Raw genomic sequence first — 24,760 nt, forward strand, 5'->3', positions numbered from 1 at the left:
GGTATATTTTCCCTCAGTTTAAAAAAGTTTAATTTTCTTCTTAATAAAAATTTTAAGGCAGTACTTGCCATGCTTAGGTATTTTGCTAGTATTATATATACACACACACATACATATATATCAGCGCTTCCCGATTCATTTTACACTCGCACCCCCTGTGACGGACGATCCCGATTTCGCACCCCCTTGGTTTGAGTGTGTATGTGTGTATATGTACATATATATATATATATATATATATATATATATATATATATATATATATATATATATATATATATGGATGTATGTGTGTGTATGTATTCGGAACTACTATGAAACAAATGAAACTTAAGTTTTAACTTTAGGCTTCATTGCTTAAAATTTTTGAGTGTCTACAGTATGAGAAGGTTTTTTTTTTAGATTAACTACAAGTAATGGTTAAATATTTGTATTAAATTGTGATGAATTGTAGTGGAATAACCCCAATGAAGAAGGTAACAGTGGTTACCCAGATATTGCTGTTGGTTGCTATGTGATCCATAACAGTTCAAGCTTCAAGGCTCCAAACCTGTAGTTGCACTACTGGCTCAGCAATATTAAATAGTGTTGCTATGATGATGTTTTCAACAACACATGGCTCCCGAAACACACAAAATGGTAACATTAGTGAGTGTAATCGGAGTGTAAGTAGATGGTGTTGTGAGAGAAATGAAAACAAATTATGGTAAAATTACAAAATAACAATGAGTTTTTTTGTAAAGTATTTATTTCTTTTATGCTTACTCTGTTTATATTAACTGCATTATTAAATATGATCATGAACTTTGTTTTTGTTTCCCTAAATATTGATAGTCTTGTTTTGTTTAAATATGGCTAAGGATGCTATCACACAACATAAGAAATTCCTATATTGTTTGATATGAATTACTTAAAGGTACGGTATTACTAACCTTCCCCTTTTTCTGCCTCAGCTCCTTTGGCATATAGTTCCAAGGCAAATGAGAGACATGAATGCGAGGTGGGGAAAGTGATGCAAATTTCTCAATGGTACCATTTGCTTCAATCCAAGGAACCCGGTCAGCTGTAGTCATATTAAATGTTGCATTGAAATCTCCTTTAGCTTCAATCAGGCTCATGATTTGCTGCATCCAGATAGTTCCTAAAACAATAAAAAATAACCATTAAATTTAATGTACTAAATTTTTCAGTAAACTTTCAGTTTATTTTTATATATTACAAAAAAGACAAATTCATCCGGAAATGTGAGCTGAGGATCTCCCACATTGTGTGTCTGCCAGAAGTTCCCAGCACACCCCCACTATATATTTAAGTCTGCCTAATCTGTCCTGCATCTTCCCCCATCATCTGAGCCAATTCACAGTCAGGTGATGATCAGCTCAGCACCATTCTTCACCCAGAGTCCAAGACATACAGTTGTAGATTTGATGACACAACTACTAAATCAAGCATCGACCCAGGGTGCTCTTTTGCTAAGTGCATTTATGAGTACCCTTATACTAGAACATGGTCCTCGTTATGGACAAACTGACTAGGAAAGAAGTCCAATAACAAAGCAATTCTCGGGTTCAGATGAGGTAGGCTGTTTCTCCCAATCTCACCCTTCCAGGTTTCTCTGTCATTACCCACGTGAGCATTAATGTCCCCCAATAAAATGATAGAGTCTCCAGTAAGAGAACCTTCTGAGACATTCCCCAAGGTCTCTAAGAAAGCTGAATATTCTGACCTAGTTGTCAGTGCATGAGCAAAGACAACAGTCAGAGTCTTCCCCCAGCTCAAAGTTGCAGGTAGGCGACCGTCTAGTCCATCAGGGTAAACTTCGATAAACACATGCCAAGCTAGAGGACTATAAGTGAGACCACACTCGCCTGGCACCCTTCACCCTGGGCAACTGGAAGAGATTGGCTTCAATAGTTTGGCTCCAGGGCCAGTGCTGTGTGCTGAGGTGAGCACAACTATATCTAGATGGTACCTCTCTAATTTCCGCACTAGCTTGGATTCTTTACTCACTGAAGAAGTCACATTCTATGTCCTTAGAAGTCAGTTTTAGTAATTGGGCATTGGTCCACCAAGGTACCTGCCTTTGACTGACCCATGCCACAATGCACCAAACCCTTATGGTTCCTCCTGTAGGTAGTGGGCCCGCTGGAGGACGAACCCTTGTTTTTTCTTTGGGCTGTGCCTGACCAGGTAAAATGGGTAAATGTCCATCCATCAGGTGCTCACTTACAGGCCTGACTCCTTTTTCCAGGATAGGACACATTGCTCTTGCATTCTAAAAGAGACTGGGGACATTTACCATGTTCTGTGACTCCATTGCTGAGGCAAGTGTACAGAGCTGTAGATGTAAGGTCATTGGTGCCTGTTGTTGCAATAATCCTCATACCCAGTGGAGGATGCCAGCAGTAAAGGGAACCATTAGACTGAAGAAATCCTTTTGAGCTTGGTTAGCTTGTGAGATTCCAGAGGCATCTGACAGGTACAGACAAGCTAAGCGTAGCACAGAAATGGCAGCTGCAGAATAAAAAACCCAGGTATGGGAGGAGTAATGTGGGGCCATAAACAAACAGCCTCAAAGTAATTCTGATCAACTGTCAGCAGATTCAGAAGAGAGAAGCAGTGCTTCATCTATGTAGTTTATAGCACCTGGGGCCTCATGTATAAATGGTGTGTATGCACAGAAATGTTGCGTAAGAATATTACCACGTTTAAATCGCGATGTATAAAACCTAAACTTGGAGTAAAGCCATGCACATTTCCACGGTACCTCATACCCTGGCGTATGCAAGTTCTCCGCTCGGTTTTGCAGACTGGTGGGACCCAGCATCAAAGCAGTGCTACTGTTCCTGTATGGTTATCCTTTTCCTGACGCGGCTTTATAAATACACTGAAATTAACCACATATTGTTTATTAGTTTAATGCATCTGATTGTAATTAACCAGTAACAATATAATGGTCCACGGAATGGCCAAACTATTCTAAATACCACAGCTGCTTTAGCATTGTTACTCTCACTGCACTTTCTTTTTCTTCCTTCAGCTGCTCCTGTTAGGGGTTGCCACAGCAGATCATCTTTTTCCCTGTTACTCTCACTGCACCACTCGGAGAAGCTGATCGGAAAGAGAAATACAGTATACAGCATCAAGCACACACTGCCTCAGCCATGCTTCCTATTTGAACTGCTTCTCATATGACAAACGCTTCAAACCTTTCCTGTACGGACCTTGCAGTTCTGAAACAGTTTCATCCCAAGAACTCTAAATGCACCCAATCAGTCCATCAACTGCTCCTTGTAGAACTGTTAGTACTTATTAGTACAGTTACCTTACCGCAAACTTGCAGTACAGTTATAATATTGCACAACCTGGGCCACTTTATAAAGAGTGCATTTACATATGATGACAATATCATTTTTAAGATGACATGCAGCAAAATATGTTTATTACTATAGATAAAGCTTTAACTTCATTTAAATAATCTATATTGTTAATAATTAAAGAACACGGTGTTGCTATGCTAGCAAGGATCTGGTGCTCTGCTCACGATTGTTCCTGCCTCGCACTGTATGCTTCACTGGGACTGGCATGAAGGATAGAATAATTAAACATGTACTACGAAGATATTTCAATGTTCCTTAAAGGTTTTGAAGAATGGGCATTATAAGCTTTCAAATGGCTTAATGTCCACTACAGAGCTGATTGTGTGGCGATCGGTTACTTGGAGAAAGAAAAGGAAGGGCAGGAATTGGAGGTTAGTACGTTTGAAAGAGACAGTACTGCAGGGTCTGCCTTAGGCATGTGCAAACTGTGCACCTGCACAGGGCCGCCACACCAATATATATTGAATATAAAACAGAAAGAGAAAATAACGACACAGCTAAAAATGCAGCGGCAAATTTCGGCAAAAGTTAAACGCTTGTGTCATGAGCACGAGGCGGCTATGCAGTGTTCGCAATGGACGTGGCAATCCGCCGTGCATAAGATACCATATTGACATTGGTGGGTGAAGGAGCCACCGATTCTTCCTCTGCCCAGGGCCGCCACGAGCCTAGAGCTGCCCCTGAGTACTGCTGCAATAAATTATTTCATCGAAGGTTGCGCACAATCACTGCGCCACTGTGTTCCCATGTTTAATAGCGTGTTTTAACTCCCATCATCATGAAAATGATATCACATACGCATCTCAGTATTTTAGTTATTCAGAGAGCTGTAATATCACAAATGTAACGGATTCTGTGTCCTGTTGGAGGTATAAAAAGCCAGTTTAAGAAGCACTAGTGATTCATACACATAGAGCACATAGAAGAACACATACAAAACAAAGCATTTAATGCGCTACTTTACTTACGATGTGATTTGAGAAACTAGTTAAACGATTTCAAGATGAAGTTTATGATGTTCTACTTTAATGATGACAAAATAAACTATGTGATTTAAAATGGAAATTTTGAGATTGAAGTTGACATTTCTTGCTTTTTCCCCACTGTGTGCCTTTTTTTTTCTCTGTACCCTAATAAGCTTTCATATAACACTCAGATGGCGGGCTACGACTTGCCTTTTCACAGCGACTTTTGATATCTGACAACTTCTTTTTTATTTCGGGCACTGTGCGACTTTGTGAACGTGAGCTTTCAAGTTTCTCCGACACGCTATATCACTCGATCAACTTCCTTTTGTTGTTTATATCACTGTTTAAACCAACAAATAGTACGTTTTTCCTTGCCTCCACTTGGTATTCGCTGATATTGTTCTATTTTTCCTTGTGGTTTTGCCATTGTCTTTTCACAGAATGCTGAGCTTAAGGGTTATTTATATTGATTTGCATATTCAAAGAGGCGTAATTCTCGGAGGAGTTGGGGCAGGACCCCCCTTTCGCCTAGGGCCCCATAATACCTAAGACCGGGCCTGCTATGGATGTTGTTGGGCTGTCTTGGTTTAGCAAACTGGGGTGGTGGTGATTACACTCCTCAGCCTTCCTGGGCAGGTCTGTGCCCTGAAAGACGTTTCCAGCTGTTGGTTGAGCCTCAGAGTCAGGAGAAACAATGCCAATTACATGCTGGGTGAGCTTTTTACCCTTACAAGGTTTCTGGAGGGTTTATTGGAATATAACCAACTAATCTATGTGTGTTCTGTTGATTTAGAAAAGGCATACAACCACATCACTTGGGGTGTCCTGTGGAGGATGTTTTGGGAGTATGGGGTACTGGGCCAGCTGTTGTGGGTTATTCAGGCCCTGTACGACTAGAGTGAAGGCTTGCTTCGCATTGCTGGCAGCAAGTCAGACTCGCTCCCATGGCTGCACTTTGTCACCGAATCTGTTCATAATTTTTATGGACAGAATTTCTAGGCACAGCCTGGGGTTGAAGTGTGTCCAGTTCAGTGGCCTCAGGATCACAGCTCTGCTTTTTGCGGATGATTTGTCCTGCTGGCTTCATTGGCTTGTGACCTTAGACAACACTGGGTCAGTTTTCAGTTGAGTGTGAAGTGGCAGGGATGAGATTCAGCACTTCCAAGTGCAGGGTCATAGTTCTCAGCCAAAAAAGGGTGGAATACTCTCTCTGGTTTGGGGAAGAGAGGCTGCCTCAAGTGGAAGACTAAGTGCCTTGGGATCTTGTTCATGAGTGAGGGAAGAGGGAACAAAAGATTGACAAGTAAAATTCTCAAGCAGTCAGTTGTGGTGAAGAGTGGCCTGGGCTGAAAGGAGAAGCTCACTATTTTCTGTACGATCACCTATGGTCAAAGGCTAGGGTAGAAACCAAAAGAACCAGATCACAGATACAAAGAGCAAAACTTAGTTTCCTTCGCAGGGTGCCTAGGCTCAGCTGTAGAGCTCAAAGTTGAGCTGCTGCTCCTCCACATTGAATGGTGCCAGTTGAGGTAGTTTGGGCATCTGATTAGGATGCATCCTGGAGGCTTCCCTGGGGAGTTTTTTCAAACATGAAAAACTGGGACAAGACCTTGGGACAGACCAACAATACACTAAAGAGATTATATCTCTCGGCTGGCCTGGGGATACCTCAGTATTCTTCCAGAACAGTTGGTGAAGGTGGCAGGGGAAAAGGATGTCTGGACATCGTTACTTAGACTACTGCCCTCACGACTTGAACCTGGACACACCTCATGACATAAAGGCTCACTCCACCAAACTAACACATTGTTTAAATTGTAAGAACTACTTAGTAGTACAATTCTGGTTAGTAATAACAGATGTGTTGTTAAATTTTTAGGTATGGAAGGCAGAAAATTTCAGGTTAGGTGGTGACACTCACTAATCATGGCACTGGGGAGTGGTAACATGTTGTAAATGGATTAGCAATGCAAGCTAGAATTCTACTGTAGTTTTTTTTACACATTATAATGATGATGCTACCAGTGTAAACCTATAAACTGAAGCGGCTTTCAAGCCCCAGCAAGGGATCACTTCCTCGACCAGGAATGAGCTGTGCAAGAACTTTAGCTTGTCCAACTAGTGTTTACTTTACTGGCCCCAGGTGGTCCTGCAGCCCTGCAATGTTAGCCTAAAAGAAGCAGGCAACCTACAAGTAGCCTGTCCACCATCATTAACATCAGAGAAGAAGGCACAGTATACAGGACCCAACGTCTGACAACTACTAAACTGGTAGAAACTTAACCCATTAACTGAGGACCCCATTAGCCAGTTTCTTTTATCTGCACCCCAGGAATAATTGCTTCTGCTGCACTTTTTTTTGAAAATGGTTGGTACCTACCTGTCAATGTCCTCCTTCCTATACTAGCACAACACCAAACCTTTACACCTTTAGAGTCTATACTTTCAAAACAGATAACAATGCAGGAGGATCTTCAGTGAGCCTAAATAATTTTAATGAAATGAAAGTTTGGCACCAAAAATAATAGTTTGTACTTACTGTACACACACCCATAACATACTGTTTTTCTGCATTACTGGATTGTTTATCAAGGTTTTGACAACTTGTAATTATACCTAAAGAAAATTCTGTTTTGAAACCTTACCCAATCTGGCTAAACTGAAATTTGTGGATGTGCTTGGCATGACTAAGACATAATAGAATGCTTAAAAATTGTAGATTATGTCTCCTTCCCAAGATAAAGTCATAACTATTGGCAATCACTCAAAAAAACAGAATTTTTCTTGCAGTCACACGCACAAGGGATTGGCTCATATAAAAGTCTGGTTATGAATATAACTACAGTTTCGAACAGTTGTTATCTTCATTTAAATGAGAGGAACAGCACGCATCAACTATCAGAGGGTGAGACAGCTAAAGGGTCAGGATTGCCATATTTAAACTAGGATGGGACATCTCATTGTCAGAAGAATCCTGAAATGGGAAGCAAAAAACTAGCTAAAATGTCATTATTGCAAGAAGAGTGCCAAGGCAGGATCCTCTGACTTACAAAGTTGGTCTACAATCTTTCAAATTGCCCTCGGGTTTCAACATTCTTATATTCTGCTGTGCAGCTCAAGGCAAGTTACTGGATCAGTTCCGCAGGAACAACTAAAAATAAAAACTGTGACACACTAACATAAACCTTTGCAGATCAATAATTATCACAGATGGAATGAGGCATGATTTTCTGAATCCTGTAAATGTGAATCTGTGTTAAATATGATGTCAGAAAACAGCTAAAAGGTATTTGACAGGAGTGTTGTGTAATTAAACAGTTCTATTTCCCAAGAAAGGCCAAAGGCTAAATGAACATTGGTTTATCTTCCTAGAAAGAGTTGGCATTTGAAAGAGTCTTTCAGGGAATTGTTATTTAATTGCCTTTAATTTCCCAACCCCCATGGTGTTATATCTGAAGCTGGCAACAGTTGTTTTTCCCATTAGATAGATAAATAGAGATAGACAGATACTTTATTAATCCAAAGGGGAAATTCACAATTAGATAGAACAAGGACAATAATTATCACTCAAAACAGGAACAGAGGTATAGCACTCCCAGTTTAAATGCAGAGTATAAAATTTAGTAAAGCCGAGAGAAACAAGTTGTTGGGGTGTAGCCAAGGAGAGTATGTACGGTCATTTAAGTTCCTCACTTGACAAGATGGCACCAGTTAAGGAATGAAGTAGATCAAAAATTAATCAATGCAGCTTTTATACCTTCTCTTAAATAACATTTGTTTTAATAACACTTTTCAAATAAACACTATATTATCAATACGTTTTTCTAAACAAGTTTGCAAATAGTCTTATTACCTTGTTTCCATTTAACAATTCAAATAACCAAGTAAAAACAAAAAGAGAGAGAGACTAAATTATTCTTAAAAAATGTATGCACTATTTTTATTTTTAAGAGGTAATAGGATACATTTTTCTGAATAATTTGGTGAACAGTCCAGTTTGAAATGTTTAACTGTACTGACTGACATTCCCTTGAATGTCTACTGCTTAATTGTCTCATCTTTTTAAAATACTTTTTGGTGTTCTTACAGCTAACAAATATGTCCTTCACACTACCTGTAGATGGACATTAATCAAACTTTAAATAGTTTTACGAGAATGAATTCTTCCTTGCTGAGGCAAGTATAACTTCATGCAAAATCTTCTTTACACTTACAGATTTCGATTCAATGTATGCCACACATTGACTACTGGCCAGTGAAACTACATTTAGCATCCAATACTGCACATTGCTATATAAACTGCTCAAAAAAACTTAAAGGAACACTTTGAAAACATATCAGATTTCAATGGGGAACAAAAAATCCTGCTGGATGCCACATCATTTGATGGAGATGAAAATTATCAGCCTACAGAGGGCTGAATTCAAAGACACCCCGAAAATCAAAGTGAAAAAATAATGTGGCAGGCTAGTCCATTTTGCTGAAATTTCATTGCAGCAACTCTAAATTGTACTTGGCAGTCTGTATGGCCCCCACGTGCTTGTATGCATGCCCGACAACACCGGGACATGGTCCTAATGAGTCAACGGATAGTGTCCTGGGGATCTCCTCCCAGATCTGGACCAGGGCATCACTGAGCTCCTGGACAGTCTGATGTGCAACCTGGTGGCGTTGGATGGACTGAAACATAATGTCTCAGAGGTGTTCTATTAGATTAGGCCAGGCAAGCATGGGGGCCAGTCAATGATATCAATTCCTTCATCCTCCAGGAATTGCCTGAATACTCTCGTCACATGAGGCCGGGCATTGTCGTGCACTAGGAGGAACCCAGGACCCACTGCACCAGCATAGGGTCTGACAATGGGTCCATGGATTTCATCCTGATACCTAATGGCAGTGAAGTTGCCGTTGTCTAGCCTGTAAAGGTCTGACAATCACTGACCCACCACCAAACTGGTCATGCTGAATGATGCTACAGGCAGCATAATGTTCTCTACGGCTTCTCCAGACCCTTTCATGCCTGTCACATGTGATCAGGGTGAACCTGCTGTCATCTGTGAAAAGCACAGGGCCATGGTGGTGGACCTGTCAATTCTGGTATTCAATGGCAAATGCCAATCGAGCTCCATGGTGCCAGGCAGTGAGCACAGGGCCCACTAGAGGATGCCGGGCCTTTAGGCCACCCTCATGAAGTCTGTTTGATTGTTTGGTCAGAGAAATTCACACCAGTGGCCTGCTGGAGGTCATTTTGTAGGGCTCTGGTAGTGCTCATCCTGTTCCTCCTTGCCCAAAACAGCAGATACCGGTCCGGCTGATGAGTTAAGGACCTTCTACGGCCCTGTCCAGCTCTCCTAGAGTAACTGTCTGTCTCCTGGAATCTCCTCCATGCCCTTGAGACTTTGCTAGGAGACACAGCAAAACTTCTGGCAATGGTACGTATGGGACTACCTGGGCAATCTTTGTAGGGTCCAGGTATCACCTCATGTTACCAATAGTGACACTGACCATAGCGAAATGCAAAACTAGTGAAAAAACATTCAGAAAAGATGAGGAGGGGAAAATGTCAGTGGCCTCCACCTGTTAAACCATTCCTGTTTTGGGATGTCGTCTCATTGTCGCCCCTCTAGTGTACCTGTTGTTATTTTCATTTACACCAAATCAACTGAAACTGACTTACAACCCCCTCTGCTACTTAACTGCACAGATCAATATCCCAGAAGTTTCATTAACTTGATGCTATACTCTAGCCACAGCATGAAGTTATGGTACAGAGTAGTGAAAGCTAGAATAAGAAAGGAGGTGATGTTTAGTGAGCAGCAGTATGGTTTTATGCCAGGAGCATAAAAAAGAGCACAACAGATGTGATGTTTGCTCTGAGGGTGTTGATGGAGAAGTTTAGAGAAGGCCAGATGGAGCTGCATTGTGTCTTTGTGGATCTGGAGAAAGCATATGATAGGGTGCCTCGAGAGGAGTTGTGGTATTGTATGAGGAAGTCAGGAGTGGCAGAGGAGTATGTAAGAGTTGTACAGGATATGTATGAGGGAAGTGTGACAGTGGTGAGATCTGCGGTAGGAGTGACAGATGTGTTTAAGGTGGAGGTGGGATTATATCAGGGATCGGCTCTGAGCCCTTTCTTATTTGCAATGGTGATGGACAGGTTGACAGATGAGATTAGACAGGAGTCCCCATGGACTATGAAGTTTGCTGATGACATGATGTGATCTGTAGTGAGAGTAGGGAGCAGGTTGAGGAGACCCTGGAGAGTTGGAGGTTTGCTCTAGAGAGGAGGGAAATGAAGGTCAATAAGAACAAGACAGAATACATGTGTGTGAATGAGAGAGAGGGTAGAGGAATGGTGAGGATGCAAGGAGTAGAGTTGGCGAATGTGGATGACTTTAAATACTTGAGATCAACAGTACAGAGAAACAGGAATTGTGGGAAAGAGGTGAAGAAGAGAGTGCAGGCAGGGTGCAATGGGTGGCGAAGAGTGTCAGAAGTGATTTGTGACAGATGGGTATCAGCAAGAGTGAAAGGGAAGGTCTATAGACGGTGGCACTGACTAGAACACAGGAGACAGAGCTGGAAGTGGCAGAGTTAAAGATGTGAAGATTTGCATTGGGTGTGACAAGGATGGATAGGATTAGAAATGAGTACATTAGAGGGTCGGCTCATTTTGGAAGGTTGGGAGAAAAATTCAGAGAGGCAAGATTGTATTGGTTTGGACATGTGCAGAGGAGAGATGCTGAGTATATTGGGAAAAGGATGTTAAGGATAGAGCTGCCAGGAAAAAGGAAAAGAGGAAGGCCTAAGAGATGGTTTATGGATGCTGTGAGAAAGGACAAGGTGGTGGGTGTTATAGAGCAAGATGCAGAAGACAGGACAATATGGAAAAAGATGATCTGCTGTGGCAACCCCTAACAGGAGCAGCTGAAAGAAGAAGAAGATGATGCTATACTCTGATTAAACAGTGTTCCTTTAATTTTTTTGAGCAGTATATAAATATTTATTCCCACCTGTTTCACTCACCCTTCATAACACCCTGAAGACCGTCACATCCTTGTCCTACACCTTTTATTTTCATTTCAACATCTGAATCTAGCTCATAAGCTAACAAGCTTGTCTGTGTCATTTCCTCCTCTTTCCTCTTTTCTTATAATTGTCTTGTTTGCTTCTCAGTCATGTCACTTTGATTGTTTAATAGGATGGGAGATGGGGAATACTTATTTTATTTTCAAGCTACAGAAATTACAGATCTCTAGGATGTATCAAGAGTATTGTTTCATATACTGCCACAATAAATTGCATGCTAAATAGCAGGCGGTATATCACTCGACCCAGAATTTAAACTTGAATTACACAACTACACAATCATGCGCCGACCCATCACAATCATGTCCTCGACTCAATATGGATGAACAACCCATAGTTTAAGAAACATTGGTCTAACGGTTTGAAACCTGACACTTTCCAATCACCAGTCACAATCCTGATCACAAATGCTTTTTGCATTGATTGGTAAATGTCAAACAGTGTGGATTTTTTTTTTAAAAAGGAAGGCATTTAAGTTTTAGTTGCATCCCCAGGACAGGGTGATTTCCACCATTGGATGACTTGAGGTCGAAATCTGTGATTAGGTCAGAACAGAATAAAGATCAGCATCACACATGTCCCGTTTACCTGAAATTTCAGATTCCACTCAAGGCTTTTTTGTGTGTGTTTAATTGATTAAAAACTCCTTGTCTAGATCTTTGCTTTGAATAATATGTTTCAGGTATAGATTTTTGGCTTAAATGACTTTCTGGTTTTCATCAGGCAGCACAACAATCATCAGGAATCATGTAATGACATCACATGTTTCAATGTTGGTGGTCACATGACTAGCATTGAGGGGGAGGAGTTCCCAACAACATGTGGAAGAATATAAAATGATGAACTTCATGAGAAAAATCAGTAAGAAAATGGTGAAATAGTAATGATGTTTTTTGCAATCTTTGATAATTTATTTTTCTGTTTTAGAGTTCTTTTCCATAAACTTTGCATATTTGGAAACTTCTAAATTATTTTAACTATTTTTTGGATTTTCTTTGTTTAAATATATATATTTTTTTAATTTCTGGGGCTTTGGCTGTTTTCTCTTTCCTGTTTTGAGCTTTGGTCTTAACTTTCAAGTGTTTAGGTCTTTGTCTTTGACCCCATTTTAGCATGTAGGCCTAAATTACATTGGTGTAAAAAACTATTTGCCCCCTTCCTGATTTCTTATTCTTTTGCATGTTTGTCACACAAAATGTTTCTGATCATCAAACACATTTAACCATTAGTCAAATATAGCACAAGTAAACACAAAATGCAGTTTTTAAATGATGGTTTTTATTATTTAGGGAGAAAACAAATCCAAACCTACATGGCCCTGTGTGAAAAAGTAATTGCCCCCTTGTTAAAAATAACCTAACTGTGGTGTATCACACCTGAGTTCAATTTCGTAGCCACCCCCAGGCCTGATTACTGCCACACCTGTTTCAATCAAGAAATCACTTAAATAGGAGCTGCCTGACACAGAGAAGTAGACCAAAAGCACCTCAAAAGCTAGACATCATGCCAAGATCCAAAGAAATTCAGGAACAAATGAGAACAGAAGTAATTGAGATCTAACAGTCTGGTAAAGGTTATAAAGCCATTTCTAAAGCTTTGGGACTCCAGCGAACCACAGTGAGAGCCATTATCCACAAATGGCAAAAACATGGAACAGTGGTGAACCTTCCCAGGAGTGGCCGGCCGACCAAAATTATCCCAAGAGCGCAGAGACGACTCATCCAAGAGGTCACAAAAGACCCCAGGACAACGTCTAAAGAACTGCAGGCCTCACTTGCCTCAATTAAGGTCAGTGTTCACGACTCCACCATAAGAAAGAGACTGGGCAAAAACGGCCTGCATGGCAGATTTCCAAGACGCAAACCATTGTTAAGCAAAAAGAAAATTAGGGCTCGTCTCAATTTTGCTAAGAAACATCTCAATGATTGCCAAGACTTTTGGGAAAATACCTTGTGGACTGATGAGACAAAAGTTGAACTTTTGGAAGGCAAATGTCCCGTTACATCTGGCGTAAAAGGAACACAGCATTTCAGAAAAAGAACATCATACCAACAGTAAAATATGGTGGTGGTAGTGTGATGATCTGGGGTTGTTTTGCTGCTTCAGGACCTGGAAGGCTTGCTGTGATAGATGGAACCATGAATTCTACTGTCTACCAAAAATCCTGAAGGAGAATGTCCGGCCATCTGTTCGTCAACTCAAGCTGAAGCGATCTTGGGTGCTGCAACAGGACAATAACCCAAAACACACCAGCAAATCCACCTCTGAATGGCTGAAGAAAAACAAAATGAAGACTTTGGAGTGGCCTAGTCAAAGTCCTGACCTGAATCCAATTGAGATGCTATGGCATGACCTTAAAAAGGCGGTTCATGCTAGAAAACCCTCAAATAAAGCTGAATTACAACAATTCTGCAAAGATGAGTGGGCCAAAATTCCTCCAGAGCGCTGTAAAAGACTCATTGCAAGTTATCACAAACGCTTGATTGCAGTTATTGCTGCTAAGGGTGGCCCAACCAGTTATTAGGTTCAGGGGGCAATTACTTTTTCACACAGGGCCATGTAGGTTTGGATTTTTTTTTCTCCCTAAATAATAAAATGAGAAGTCTTTATATTACAGATCAAAAATAAATCAAATATACAACACACTAAAGTAAATACAATTCAATCTTAGATGACCCATGAGTGTACAGTGGTGATGTTTCATACCATTGCAAAAAGACAAGGCACACTTGGCCTCACCAAGTCAGTGACCACAGTAACCAATGAGACCAGAAATAGTGACAACCAATATAAAACAATATGGCAGCAAAAGCAGCCTCAAACTAATGCTTGAGTGAACTGTATGAATAAATGAAAAGTGTTAACACTTAATAATAATAGTAGTAATAAAAATATTAGTCTATCCATTTATTAATTTTGTTAATCTGCTTTATCTGCAATAGAGTGGCAGGGAAGCTGGAACCTATCCTAGTAAACACAGGGTGCAAGGCAAGAGGATGTAAATACTCAAATTATTACCTGTTTGAGTTTCCTGTAAAACAGTTTATCGCATTGATCATCAATATAAGCCAAAGTCAGTCACTTGCAAAAGAATTGATCTCTGGCAGTGTTGTGATGTGGGATTTTGCATATAACTTGATAAATGTTTTGTATGTCTTTATTTATAATTTAGGCAAACCAAGTGGTGAGAGCTATTCGTGTTTGCCCCCCCTTTTTACGACTGTCTCTTTGTAATTTTATGACAGGATTTGGGGGATGTGTCTTAAACCAGTTTGATGAATATTTCTCTGCTAAAGTCTTTGTCTCATTCCCCACACAACGCCAGGTTAGCTTAACATATGGTCTTGGGGGGGTTGAGGTGTTAAATGTACTATTTCTCTCATTGGTCTGAGATATGGCTGTTTGGAATTGGCTTGTCTCAGAGGCCTTTAAGTACCATGATGTCCTATTGGTTCTAGGAATTGGAGAGAACCTATAAATTTGCTTGCTCAACCACATTCTCTCTCTCTGACCAACATATGATGATAGAAGCATCTCTCTTGCCAACCTGTGATGATGAAGACAACACAATGAAGAGCACAGCTCAGCAGCCATATTGAACAGATATGTGGCTGAAAGCTGAGCACCAACGATGCCTTAACTAGAGACATTTGAAGTAACTAACAAGTCTGTGTGCCACCTGAATTACACATCACTATTTTATCAGGTTGTATGGTTGCCAATATTCAAATGTACTTTGCATTTTGTTATTATTTATGAATATTATCAGTAATACATTATTTTAAATGTAACTTAACTCTTGCTTGTCTTTTTACTACATCTAATTGCCTGAGGTTATAGATATAGAAGGGAAGGTGAGGATAAGTTACATACAGTGGTAAGTCTGTGAGATTAGGCATTCTAAGGCTACATATTAATAATACAATAGGGGAAAGTAGAGCAATACATACTGTATATTACTCTACCAAGATAAAACAGACAGGAATGTTTTTCTCATGGGCAATTGTATATAGCACATTCAAGAAAAAAAAAACTACAAATATTGTATATAAAAAAGCCAGTTAGTTATATAATACCTCTGACACATTCGATTTACCAAAGGCACTATAACGGAGTCCCATTGTCCTAGAAAGCTGGGCAACACAGCTTGTTTATATATAAGAAGTTTCCATTTGATCATAAGATGTGTTGCCAAAGACTTTTAGTTTATATAGATAGTTTGATTCCTTAATATCTATACAAAACATTGTAAGATGGGCTACATTATTTTTTCTGTGCTGGTTGGTGTAAACTGTAAATTTCACAGATATGTTATACAAATTATCCTAGCTGTCATAATCTAAAGTTCTCCCATACTTCTTAAATTCTGTCTTGCTGTTCATATGCAGGCTGCATTAGATCTGATGTAATAAAGGATGTCCATAATATAATTTCCCTAACAAGACGAAAGACCTTAAGCACATTTTAAAATCAGATTCAGCATTAGACAAAACCTTTATGGCAATAAAAAGTTTTTAAAAATGTGCAGAAAAAGACCAGGAAAATTTCAAAAAGACACCCAGTCATAACAGTTATAACAGAACTATTAATATTTAAACGATGTGGAAGATGGAGAAACAACATTCACTTACCTGATTTGGGGTATGTAACTATAAAAATGTCACTTTCATAAATCTCTGTATCGTACAATTTGTCGAGCTTCTCTGCATCATGCATGTCTGTAATCAGGTTAAATCCCTTATACTGGAAGAGTGGCAAATGTTTCTTTTCTGGTTTAGACATTGTACCTGTGAAACCAACAGCGCAAATGAAAAATGTGTACTGTACAGTAGTCAAAAAGACATTTTTATCTCAAGTCACAGTTCTTTTTAAACAATCCAAAGTGATACTTCTCCAGCATTCTGAAACTTGGTTCACAAAATCTGACCTACAGTAAATGTGGCAATGATAAAAGTTGTGTTGGCACTGCCATCCATCCATCTCTTAGATTTATAGTTGATGTTTCCACCACAATTTAATTTTTAGATATCAGTCTTTAGTCTGTAAGCTTCCCAGGTCTTAAAACATCTGTCTATTACAAGCCAGCTGACTCAAACAATTACCTTCTCTACAGTGTTTAATTGAACAATTAATCTCAATAAATATTTTTTTTTAAATCACTTTATAAATTATTTTCTTTTCTAAAAAAGACTGCTCTAGATCAGGGTTTCTCAAAGTCAGTCCTGGGGGGCCACTGTGTTTCAGAGTTTTGCTTCAGCCAGATTCATATTCAGTGACAACTGATAACACTGATCTCAATTAATTAGCTGGTATTTTTTTCTCTTCACCTATTCTACATTAAGAAAGCACAGAGGAATGATTTTTACATTTATATGACATTTAGAAGTATTTCTGCTTTTGCTATAGATTTAAATGCTTAACTCACTTTTGTTGCTTTCATTATATTTTGCCCTTTCTCTGCGCAGTTTGCACCCTTCATTGAATCTTATTAATGACAATTAAAAATGAACAAAGCAGAAACCCAGGCAAACAAAGGCTGCAACTATGTTAGCGTCAGACCCACTTATTAGTAAATAATGGATTAATTAAACAATTAGAACATATAGAATGAACATCAAGATGAAAATATTGTTAAAAAGAGAAAAATACATTATCCCCAAATAACTGCTAAGTACACTATATACCTGTATATATATTTACCAAACCTAGTTTTCTAATTTCTATATTGTTCTCAAAACACAGACCCTGGGCAATAACAGTTAACTTAATTAGCAGCCCAGGATTCCAATTAAAAACAGAAGCTGGTTGGAACAAAAACCTGCAGCCACAGGGGGTCCCCAGGACCGACGTTAAGAACCCCTGCTGTAGATCACAACCTGCTGGTGGAATGCTGGATGAAAGATCTGAGTGGAAACTGAGCAGCATAAGAGGCAGCTATAAACATTACATAAAAATAACATTAAGACGAAAAGTCCTCATCACTGGTGTTTCTGACAAATATCGGTCAACATTCCCTTAAATGTAAATGAAGTTTCATGTTTGTGTTCCTCACAACATGTTCTACATGTTATGTCCGCCACTAAGATATCCATTTATACCATTACTGTAAATATTTATTGTTTAATTTTAAATAAATTAGATTTCTTCACATCTTCTGTACATTTTGAGGAAGTTGAACCCAATGTGTTTATTAAAATTATATAGGGTGTGACCTTTCTGCCTTCCCTTAATTATTATAAGAGAGATGCAAAAACATAATGCTACAAATTCAACAAAATAGCTGCCGGTTCAAGTAGTTTCCTCGCAACCCTATGACTAGTTGATAAAAACAAAGTTCATGTGGTCTTGTTCCACCGAATTCATCTTTAAGATCACAGATAATCCTGCATGCTAAATGACAACTTTAAACTGTTTGTTTTAGGCAATAGTGGCTTTGGGGTTTCCTTAAAACCTTTTTATGAATTTATTGCAAAGCAAAATATGTCTGTTCAATAACGAAAGTGAATGGAATACTTTTTTTTTTTTTTCCTGTGTCCTGTTCGGCTGTGAAGCAATCAGAATTGATGTCTGAATGCTGGTGACTAGCCTTACAGTTTTTCTCTCAGGTGGAGCATTACAGCTTCTGCTAACGTCACACCTGATACCAAAACTTTATTAGAAATATTTTCAGATGTTTTTAAGACCCACCCCGCCGAGGACCCAACAGAGCCCAGGGACCCAGATCCCATCAGGCCATCAGCCACCGAGAGCGACCAGACAGAAAAAAAAAAAAAAATGTGGCAGGGGGAGGGTAGGCGAAGATGTTGTAGCATTGCCAGATGTCCCAGGAGAGGGGAGGAGTCCAAAACCCCACCTGACATATACAGTCACACACAAATACAGTCATACACTCCCTCCCTCATGCTCTCACATACACATACAACCCAAGACTTACAAGGATGTACGCCAGACACCCATTCACACTCCCCATATACACCCTACTAACTCTGGTCCCGGTGCTGCCGTACCAGAGGCACAACCATTCCCGGACGCCAGAGTTAGCCCTGTTCCGCTGGGGTAATAATGAGCAGGCACCCCCGTCCAATGCAGAGCAAAGCAACCCACCACTCTAGACCGCAGGCAGATGGCCAGCTCCCACTCCTAGCCTCCAGCCCTGGGCAGCTAAATGAGAACAGAGGTGTAATAAGACCTCTAGTCTCCCTCCGCCGGCTCCAATGTAATGTTGATGTGTGTTGATAAGGTGCATTTTGTGGTTGGGCGGGCAGTGCTGGCATCATGTGGCCTACACCAGCTGATGCCAACACACAGCCCCACTTCCCCCCCAAAACCCTCCGTGACTAGGTGCAGTTTAAAATTGGAAGTGGGCACCGGCACTCGGAGTGAGGCTGAAATTTCCCCCCACCGGATGCCGCTGAGTGTGCTCACTCCCAAGGCCCTAAGTGTGCATTTGTGTGGAATGTTGTTTGTGGAAGTGTTTAATGTGCAAATAAAATTGGGGTGTAGGCTGCCACAGGACTGCGGAAATGGGATCCATACCCGCACCCCCTGACTTACCCACACCCCAAGGCCCTATGTGCATGTTTGTGTGATGATGTGAAGGAGCAGGAGGAGGGAAATGTCTGAGGATGGGGAGGAACGGCTGAGGGGCCTGAGCCCTCCAGGGAGCCAGCTCCCCTACTGGCCCCAATAGGCACCTCCGCTCCCAAAATCCACCCGGGGCATGGAGGCCCCAGCCCATCTAGCCACGGCCCAAAGCAGCAGCATCACAGAGCCCCACGGAGTCCGAGGCCACCAACCCACACCACCCCAGCAGAATATTTACTCCCATCCCCACATTTACTCAACATTCAGACTAAGTAAGACATAAGACACCCAGGTAAAGTTGGATCATCCCCCTCCCCCATGGTGGAACAGAAGTGTTCTCATCCTGAGCTCCCGGAGCCAGGGCCCGGCACTGCCGCATGTTCCGGCCCTCTTCCAGGCAGCATACATGTCAGGACCCAATCCCCAAGGCCCCACCCAGATCCCCATCCGGGGACGGCTGCCCTCACACCCCAAGCCACCAGGCCACCACCCAGACCCACCCAGGGGCGATGCAGCCACCAGGCAGCGACCCACAGCCACCGTCGAGACCACCCCCAAGGCCCCACACACAACTACCAGAAGTCCACCCCCCGAGGCAACCCAAGCACCACCAGAGTGGGGCAGCAGCCCCCCAGCCCAAGACCCCCCTAGTGAACCCACCCCCAGGGATCCTCCAGATACTCCAAGCTCAGACTCTCCACCACATCAACCACAGCATGCCGCAGGACAATATCAATGACCCTCCATCATCACTATGTGAGAGAGATTGATTTGAAGTGGAGGAAGAGGCTGTCTCAAGTGTAATATGATCTAATAAAAGATTTCTACTATACTGGTTAATGCAAAGATTATCTTTGTTTTTCCAATTTATGAGGATAGTTTTCTGAGCGATGCATATGGCAGTGAGAACCACGTGAACCAAATTTGTTTCAATCGGGACATCCTCTAGGTTCCCCAGCAAGCAAAATGAGGGGGAAGTTGGGATATCACATTTCAGACACTTTGACAGGTCTTCACATACTCTATACCAGAATCCCTGAACAGGTGGACATGACCACAGTGCGTGGATATAACTGTCAGGAATGTTGTCTGTGCAGTGTGTGCAGGTGTCAGATGAAGTGAATGGAATACTAACAAAAAAAAAAAAAGAACTAGCCATTTTTTAGTAATGTGTATTGAACGATTACTCAATTTTTTGACATTTTATAGAAGGCTGTAATTTTATAAAAATATTTAATTTTGGGGGCCCTTTGATGGGCTATCACCACTTCCAGACTTGACTGCTGCTTTATATCCAGTGTTACTGTGGTAGGTTTCGTCCTTTCTATAACCCTCAATTTGTTTAAAAATGGATATGAGGAAGAGAAAACATTATTATTTAACTCACAGATATCAAGGACTGTGTTTTGAGTTGATCATGCTGCAGAGAGCTATATGATTTGTTCCTGATTTATGCAGAAAAGGAGTTGGGCTGTGTGCACAGCATTAAGGGACTAACTTTTATCATTTATAGGAAAGGCTGACCTCTGATACTATCAGAAGACCCTGTGAAGAATGTAAGATCTTTATGGACTATAAGAATGTTTAAATTGATTCTAAGTGTGTATAATTAGAAAGGTGTATTCCTTAGGAATGCAAATGGCTGTTTGTTTCATGTTTTAGGACATTCCAGTATGTCATAAATTAAGATTTAACCTTAAGCTATGTATAACCTCAGAATGAACTGCTAGGGTTTTTTTTCCTTTTCTAGGATATAAAAGAGAGAACGTTTTTACTTTAGATATTCTGCTAAAACCCAAATCAGTTGACTGAGTTGGAAAGAGGCAGTCTCACATTCTCTCTACTCACCAAGAATTAAGAATAAAGAAATTATTTTTTTAATTGGGTTTAAGTTCTTCCGTTGTTTTCCGACTTCAGCACCCAACGGGGCAGAGGCAAGCGACTCCTTGAGCAGGATCGTCCAGAGGACTGGTAAAAGGACCGACACCGGCTGGGTCGGGAGGACCAGATCCAGAAAAAGTTAGGATTGGCCTGCCTCGGGCGACTCCTGCATGGGGAATCCTTGACCTCCTCTGATTCTTCCTGAAAGTCGAGTAAACTGGGAACTTCCAGGCGGAGGAAAAATTCTTGGTGAGTAGACCGAGGGAGTCCGACCGGGGAAAAGAAACCAGGCAGTGAGTGGACCGGAATGTATAGATAAGCTCTCGGAAATAAAACAGTGTAAAGATTATGAATGTTAAGGACATGAGTTAGTACACTCCCTAGGAAATGAAGAAGAAGTCTCTTAGAGGCTTAAAAGTAAAATAAAGGAAGGGAGTGGGAAGAATAGATAAATAACTGAACATTTCGTGATCGGGAAAAAGCACTGTTGTGGGAGGGCGAGACTCTTTGCTCTAACGGTCTGGTTATATTCTGAACTCAACGGGTCACTCAGGGAAATGATCACCTAAACAGCGGTAACCAGCGGCCTTCGGGTGAAACTGTCAGTCCGCTAATCAGGTTGATCGTTCCGGTGGACCAGAGAACAGGAGGGACCGGGAGTGAAGCGACAATTGAGGCTGGTTTAGCAAAAAGAGTGCGGAAAACTCACTGACCATGGGGAAAACTAATAGCAAACCGGTTAAAACTCCTTTGGGAAACAGAAAGCATGAATCAACGTACTCATCTGTGACTGAATAAAGACTAATTGATTGAACTATTCCTGTCTTCCTCGGTGTTACTTCCACTGTTTATTTGGCACCTGAACAGTTTCCTTGTGTTGGAGAACCCGAGTGAAGGTGCAATTGCAGACAGGAATAAGATCGGTGACCGCTGAGTACAATTGCTTTACCGTCCGGGAGAGGTACTGGGACGTAACGATTAGAGCCCTCTTGGAATGAGACGGAGTCTTAAGTAGACTTATAATTAGAAGGGAGAGGTGGAAATTTAATAAAAGGGAAAGTACCTCCGTCGGGAATTCGCTAAAGAAAGAGATTGAAAAACAGGGTGTGAATGAGGAGCCTCTGTTGGATTATTGTTTTAGGAAAATACCAAGGAAAAAAAAAAGCGTCTCTCCAAGACACTACATAGAACAGAAAACAGGGTTAGATTTAAAAAAAAATGTAAACGGTGGAATGAACAGAGCAGGGGCAGGTGGCCAGTAGAAGGCTCTGGTGATATGAGTGAACTACAGGAAGTTAGGTAGATTGTATATAGAAAAGCACGAGGGTGCTGTGTGAGAAAATGGAAATGTTTTAATAGATGGGAATTGATAATTAAAGATAGAGCCCTGAAAGCGATGCAGAAGTGCAATGAGGGACTGCAAAGCCAAACGAAACTTATAGCAGAAAAAAAAAGTTGTCTTGATAATGCAAGAACTGTCCCAAAAGTCCGGATGAAAGAAGGAAGAATAAGTAAATAAAAATATATAAAAAAGAAGAAGAGATTATACCTTGATTTAGCGACAGCATGCGTTACTCCCTTTGAGGACAATAGTCCATCACCACCCCTTGGGGCAGCTTGAGGAATTAATGAGGGAGAGGAAGAAGATGGTCCCGATGATTTTTGAAAATGAACAGTTTCAGCCAGAGAGGGATGAAGACCTAATAAGCCCGATTCTGACCCTCAGGGTCAAAAAACATGAATATGAAAGGATGGAATTTCAAGCACCATTAATACAAGTGCCCTTTTCGCAATATAATATACAACAGCCTGACTCAGATTAAAACTGTCCCACCTTCATGGTGCAAAGAAACTGGGACCTGCAAGAATTAAAAGAGGTGGTGCAGGAATTGCTGAACCAGTTCATGACAATGAAGAAACAATTAGATGACATATATAAGCCAAATACTGCAGAATGGATTCAGGTCCTTAGAAGGAAAGCTCATTTCAGGCTGAAATGATGTGAGAGTGCAATGGACAGAGACTCTGGGACGACAGGGGTTGATAGTGGCCAGTTCAGTGTTCAGTGGACAGTTACGAGCACAAATAAAAGCAAAATATATCAGCCCTAATGCCCAGTGAACTTTGACAAGACTTGATGGTCCGCCTGTGCCTTTGCATTTCAGTTACAAATAAGGAGTGAAGGTTGCATCAGAACAGCACACCGCCTTGCACTGACCACCACCATTACATGCTTGTATGCTGCCTTGATTGTTCATGTTTGTCTCAAAAACAGCAAAAATCTCTGCTGTCCTGGGTTCCTCTTGGATTACAGTATTCAAAATCATTTTACTGTATTGCATGATTTTTGGACTGTATTATGATGAAGTCTGACTCTTGGACTTTTCAGCTGCTGTTTTCAGAAAAAAAAGACTATTTGCCTAACGAACTGTTATATCTCAGCAAAACTGGCTGGAGCAGTATTTCTCTTTTTACAACAATCGCTTTTCTTCTGGAGTGGTTTTACCACATATCCTCATTGCTAAATCCTCTCGTTTTCAGTGGCATAATGTGAGACAATTGGTAATAGCATGTCCAGAAGGGGAGGATTGGGAGTATGTGGGACCTAACATTTAGTTCACCCAGATAGATCTGTTAAGAAAATAGCAGTAGAACTAGTTGTACCTGTAACCCGATCCGTTCTGTCATTTATCTTTCACTTCTCCACCTAAACCCATGCTGTTTACCCTTAAAATTTTTAGTTAGATTTGCTCCACTCATCTCTCTGGGTACAAGGGAAATAATATTTTGTCTGAATAGCTCATGCTGAACCCTTGGTCATTTTCCCAAAGTCATCCTTCCGTTTACATTGTGCACAATATCTTATTTCGTTTGAGGCTGGACTGGTATTACAATTGTTTATGCTGATTTAGTTAAGCGGGTGCCATTATTCTGATCCAATATTCTCCTATTCTTCCAGTTAGAAAGCATATGATTCATGACGATTCATTCAGGACCTCCGTGGAGTCAATGCTGCTATACACCCTAGGACTCCTATAGTCTCAAACCTTCCACTATTCTCTGTACTGTCCCGCCACTGCTATGTGGTTTTCTGTTACTGATCTTGTGAATGCTTTCTTTTCAATTACTGTACACCCTGAGTCTCAGTTCTGGTTCGCATTCACTTTTAAAGGGAAGCATTGGACCTGAACTGTGATGCCAGGGATATACAGAGGCTCTGTGTGGTGCATGTGTGTGTGTGCGTGTTGTGTGTGTATGGACAAGAACTAGAAAAGATAAAAAGTTGAAAGGTTATTGGCCAAAGGGGGGTGGTGTCCTGGTGTAATATGTAGATGAGTTGCTTTTATGTTCTGAGGCTCAGGAATAATGCGAAGAAGACACAAAGGCTTTGTTGGTCTTCTAGCGAAATCGGGCACAAAGTGTTCCGGAAAAAGTTGCAACGGGTTGAAAGAAAAATGAAATACCTGAGTCATGATTTGACTTCAGGGGAATGTGCACAGTCTGCAAGACGGCAAGTTATGTCTGTTCTTGGAATGTTATGATATTGATATTGCCGGCAATGGGTTAAAAAGATTTTTTTTGCTGAAAAGCACAGCCACTCCAAGATTAGCGACCTCTTCTAATTTGGTTTTGACTGATAAAATTTCATGGACGGAGCAGGCTGAGAAGGCTTTAACTGATATAAACTAAATTTTGATGTCTGTGCCTGCGTTAAGAGTTCCGGACTACGATAGTCTCGTCCTTTCACTCTGTTTGTGGACGAGAAAGGGGGGTGTATGACTGCAGTATTAACTCAACAACAAGGAAATAGACAATGACCGGTCACATACTATTCTAAAAAAAAAAAAATTAACAAAT

General features: G+C 40.9%; 1 protein-coding gene across 1 annotated transcript in view; it reads right to left on the reverse strand.

The window, feature by feature from the left end:
• Positions 1–24,760, reverse strand: part of LOC120525379 (amine sulfotransferase-like) — a 104,123-nt gene that overhangs the window by 30,225 nt on the left and 49,138 nt on the right. The window contains exons 2-3 of the mRNA XM_039747615.1: positions 16,069–16,224; positions 933–1,141 (exon numbers count right to left, since the gene is read on the reverse strand). Of these exons, the coding sequence (XP_039603549.1) occupies positions 933–1,141; positions 16,069–16,219 (360 nt within the window). The 5' untranslated portion in view covers positions 16,220–16,224. The remainder of the gene's footprint in view (positions 1–932; positions 1,142–16,068; positions 16,225–24,760) is intronic.

Source organism: Polypterus senegalus, chromosome 3, assembly GCF_016835505.1.
Source record: "Polypterus senegalus isolate Bchr_013 chromosome 3, ASM1683550v1, whole genome shotgun sequence".
Classification (NCBI taxonomy): Eukaryota; Metazoa; Chordata; class Cladistia; order Polypteriformes; family Polypteridae; genus Polypterus; species Polypterus senegalus.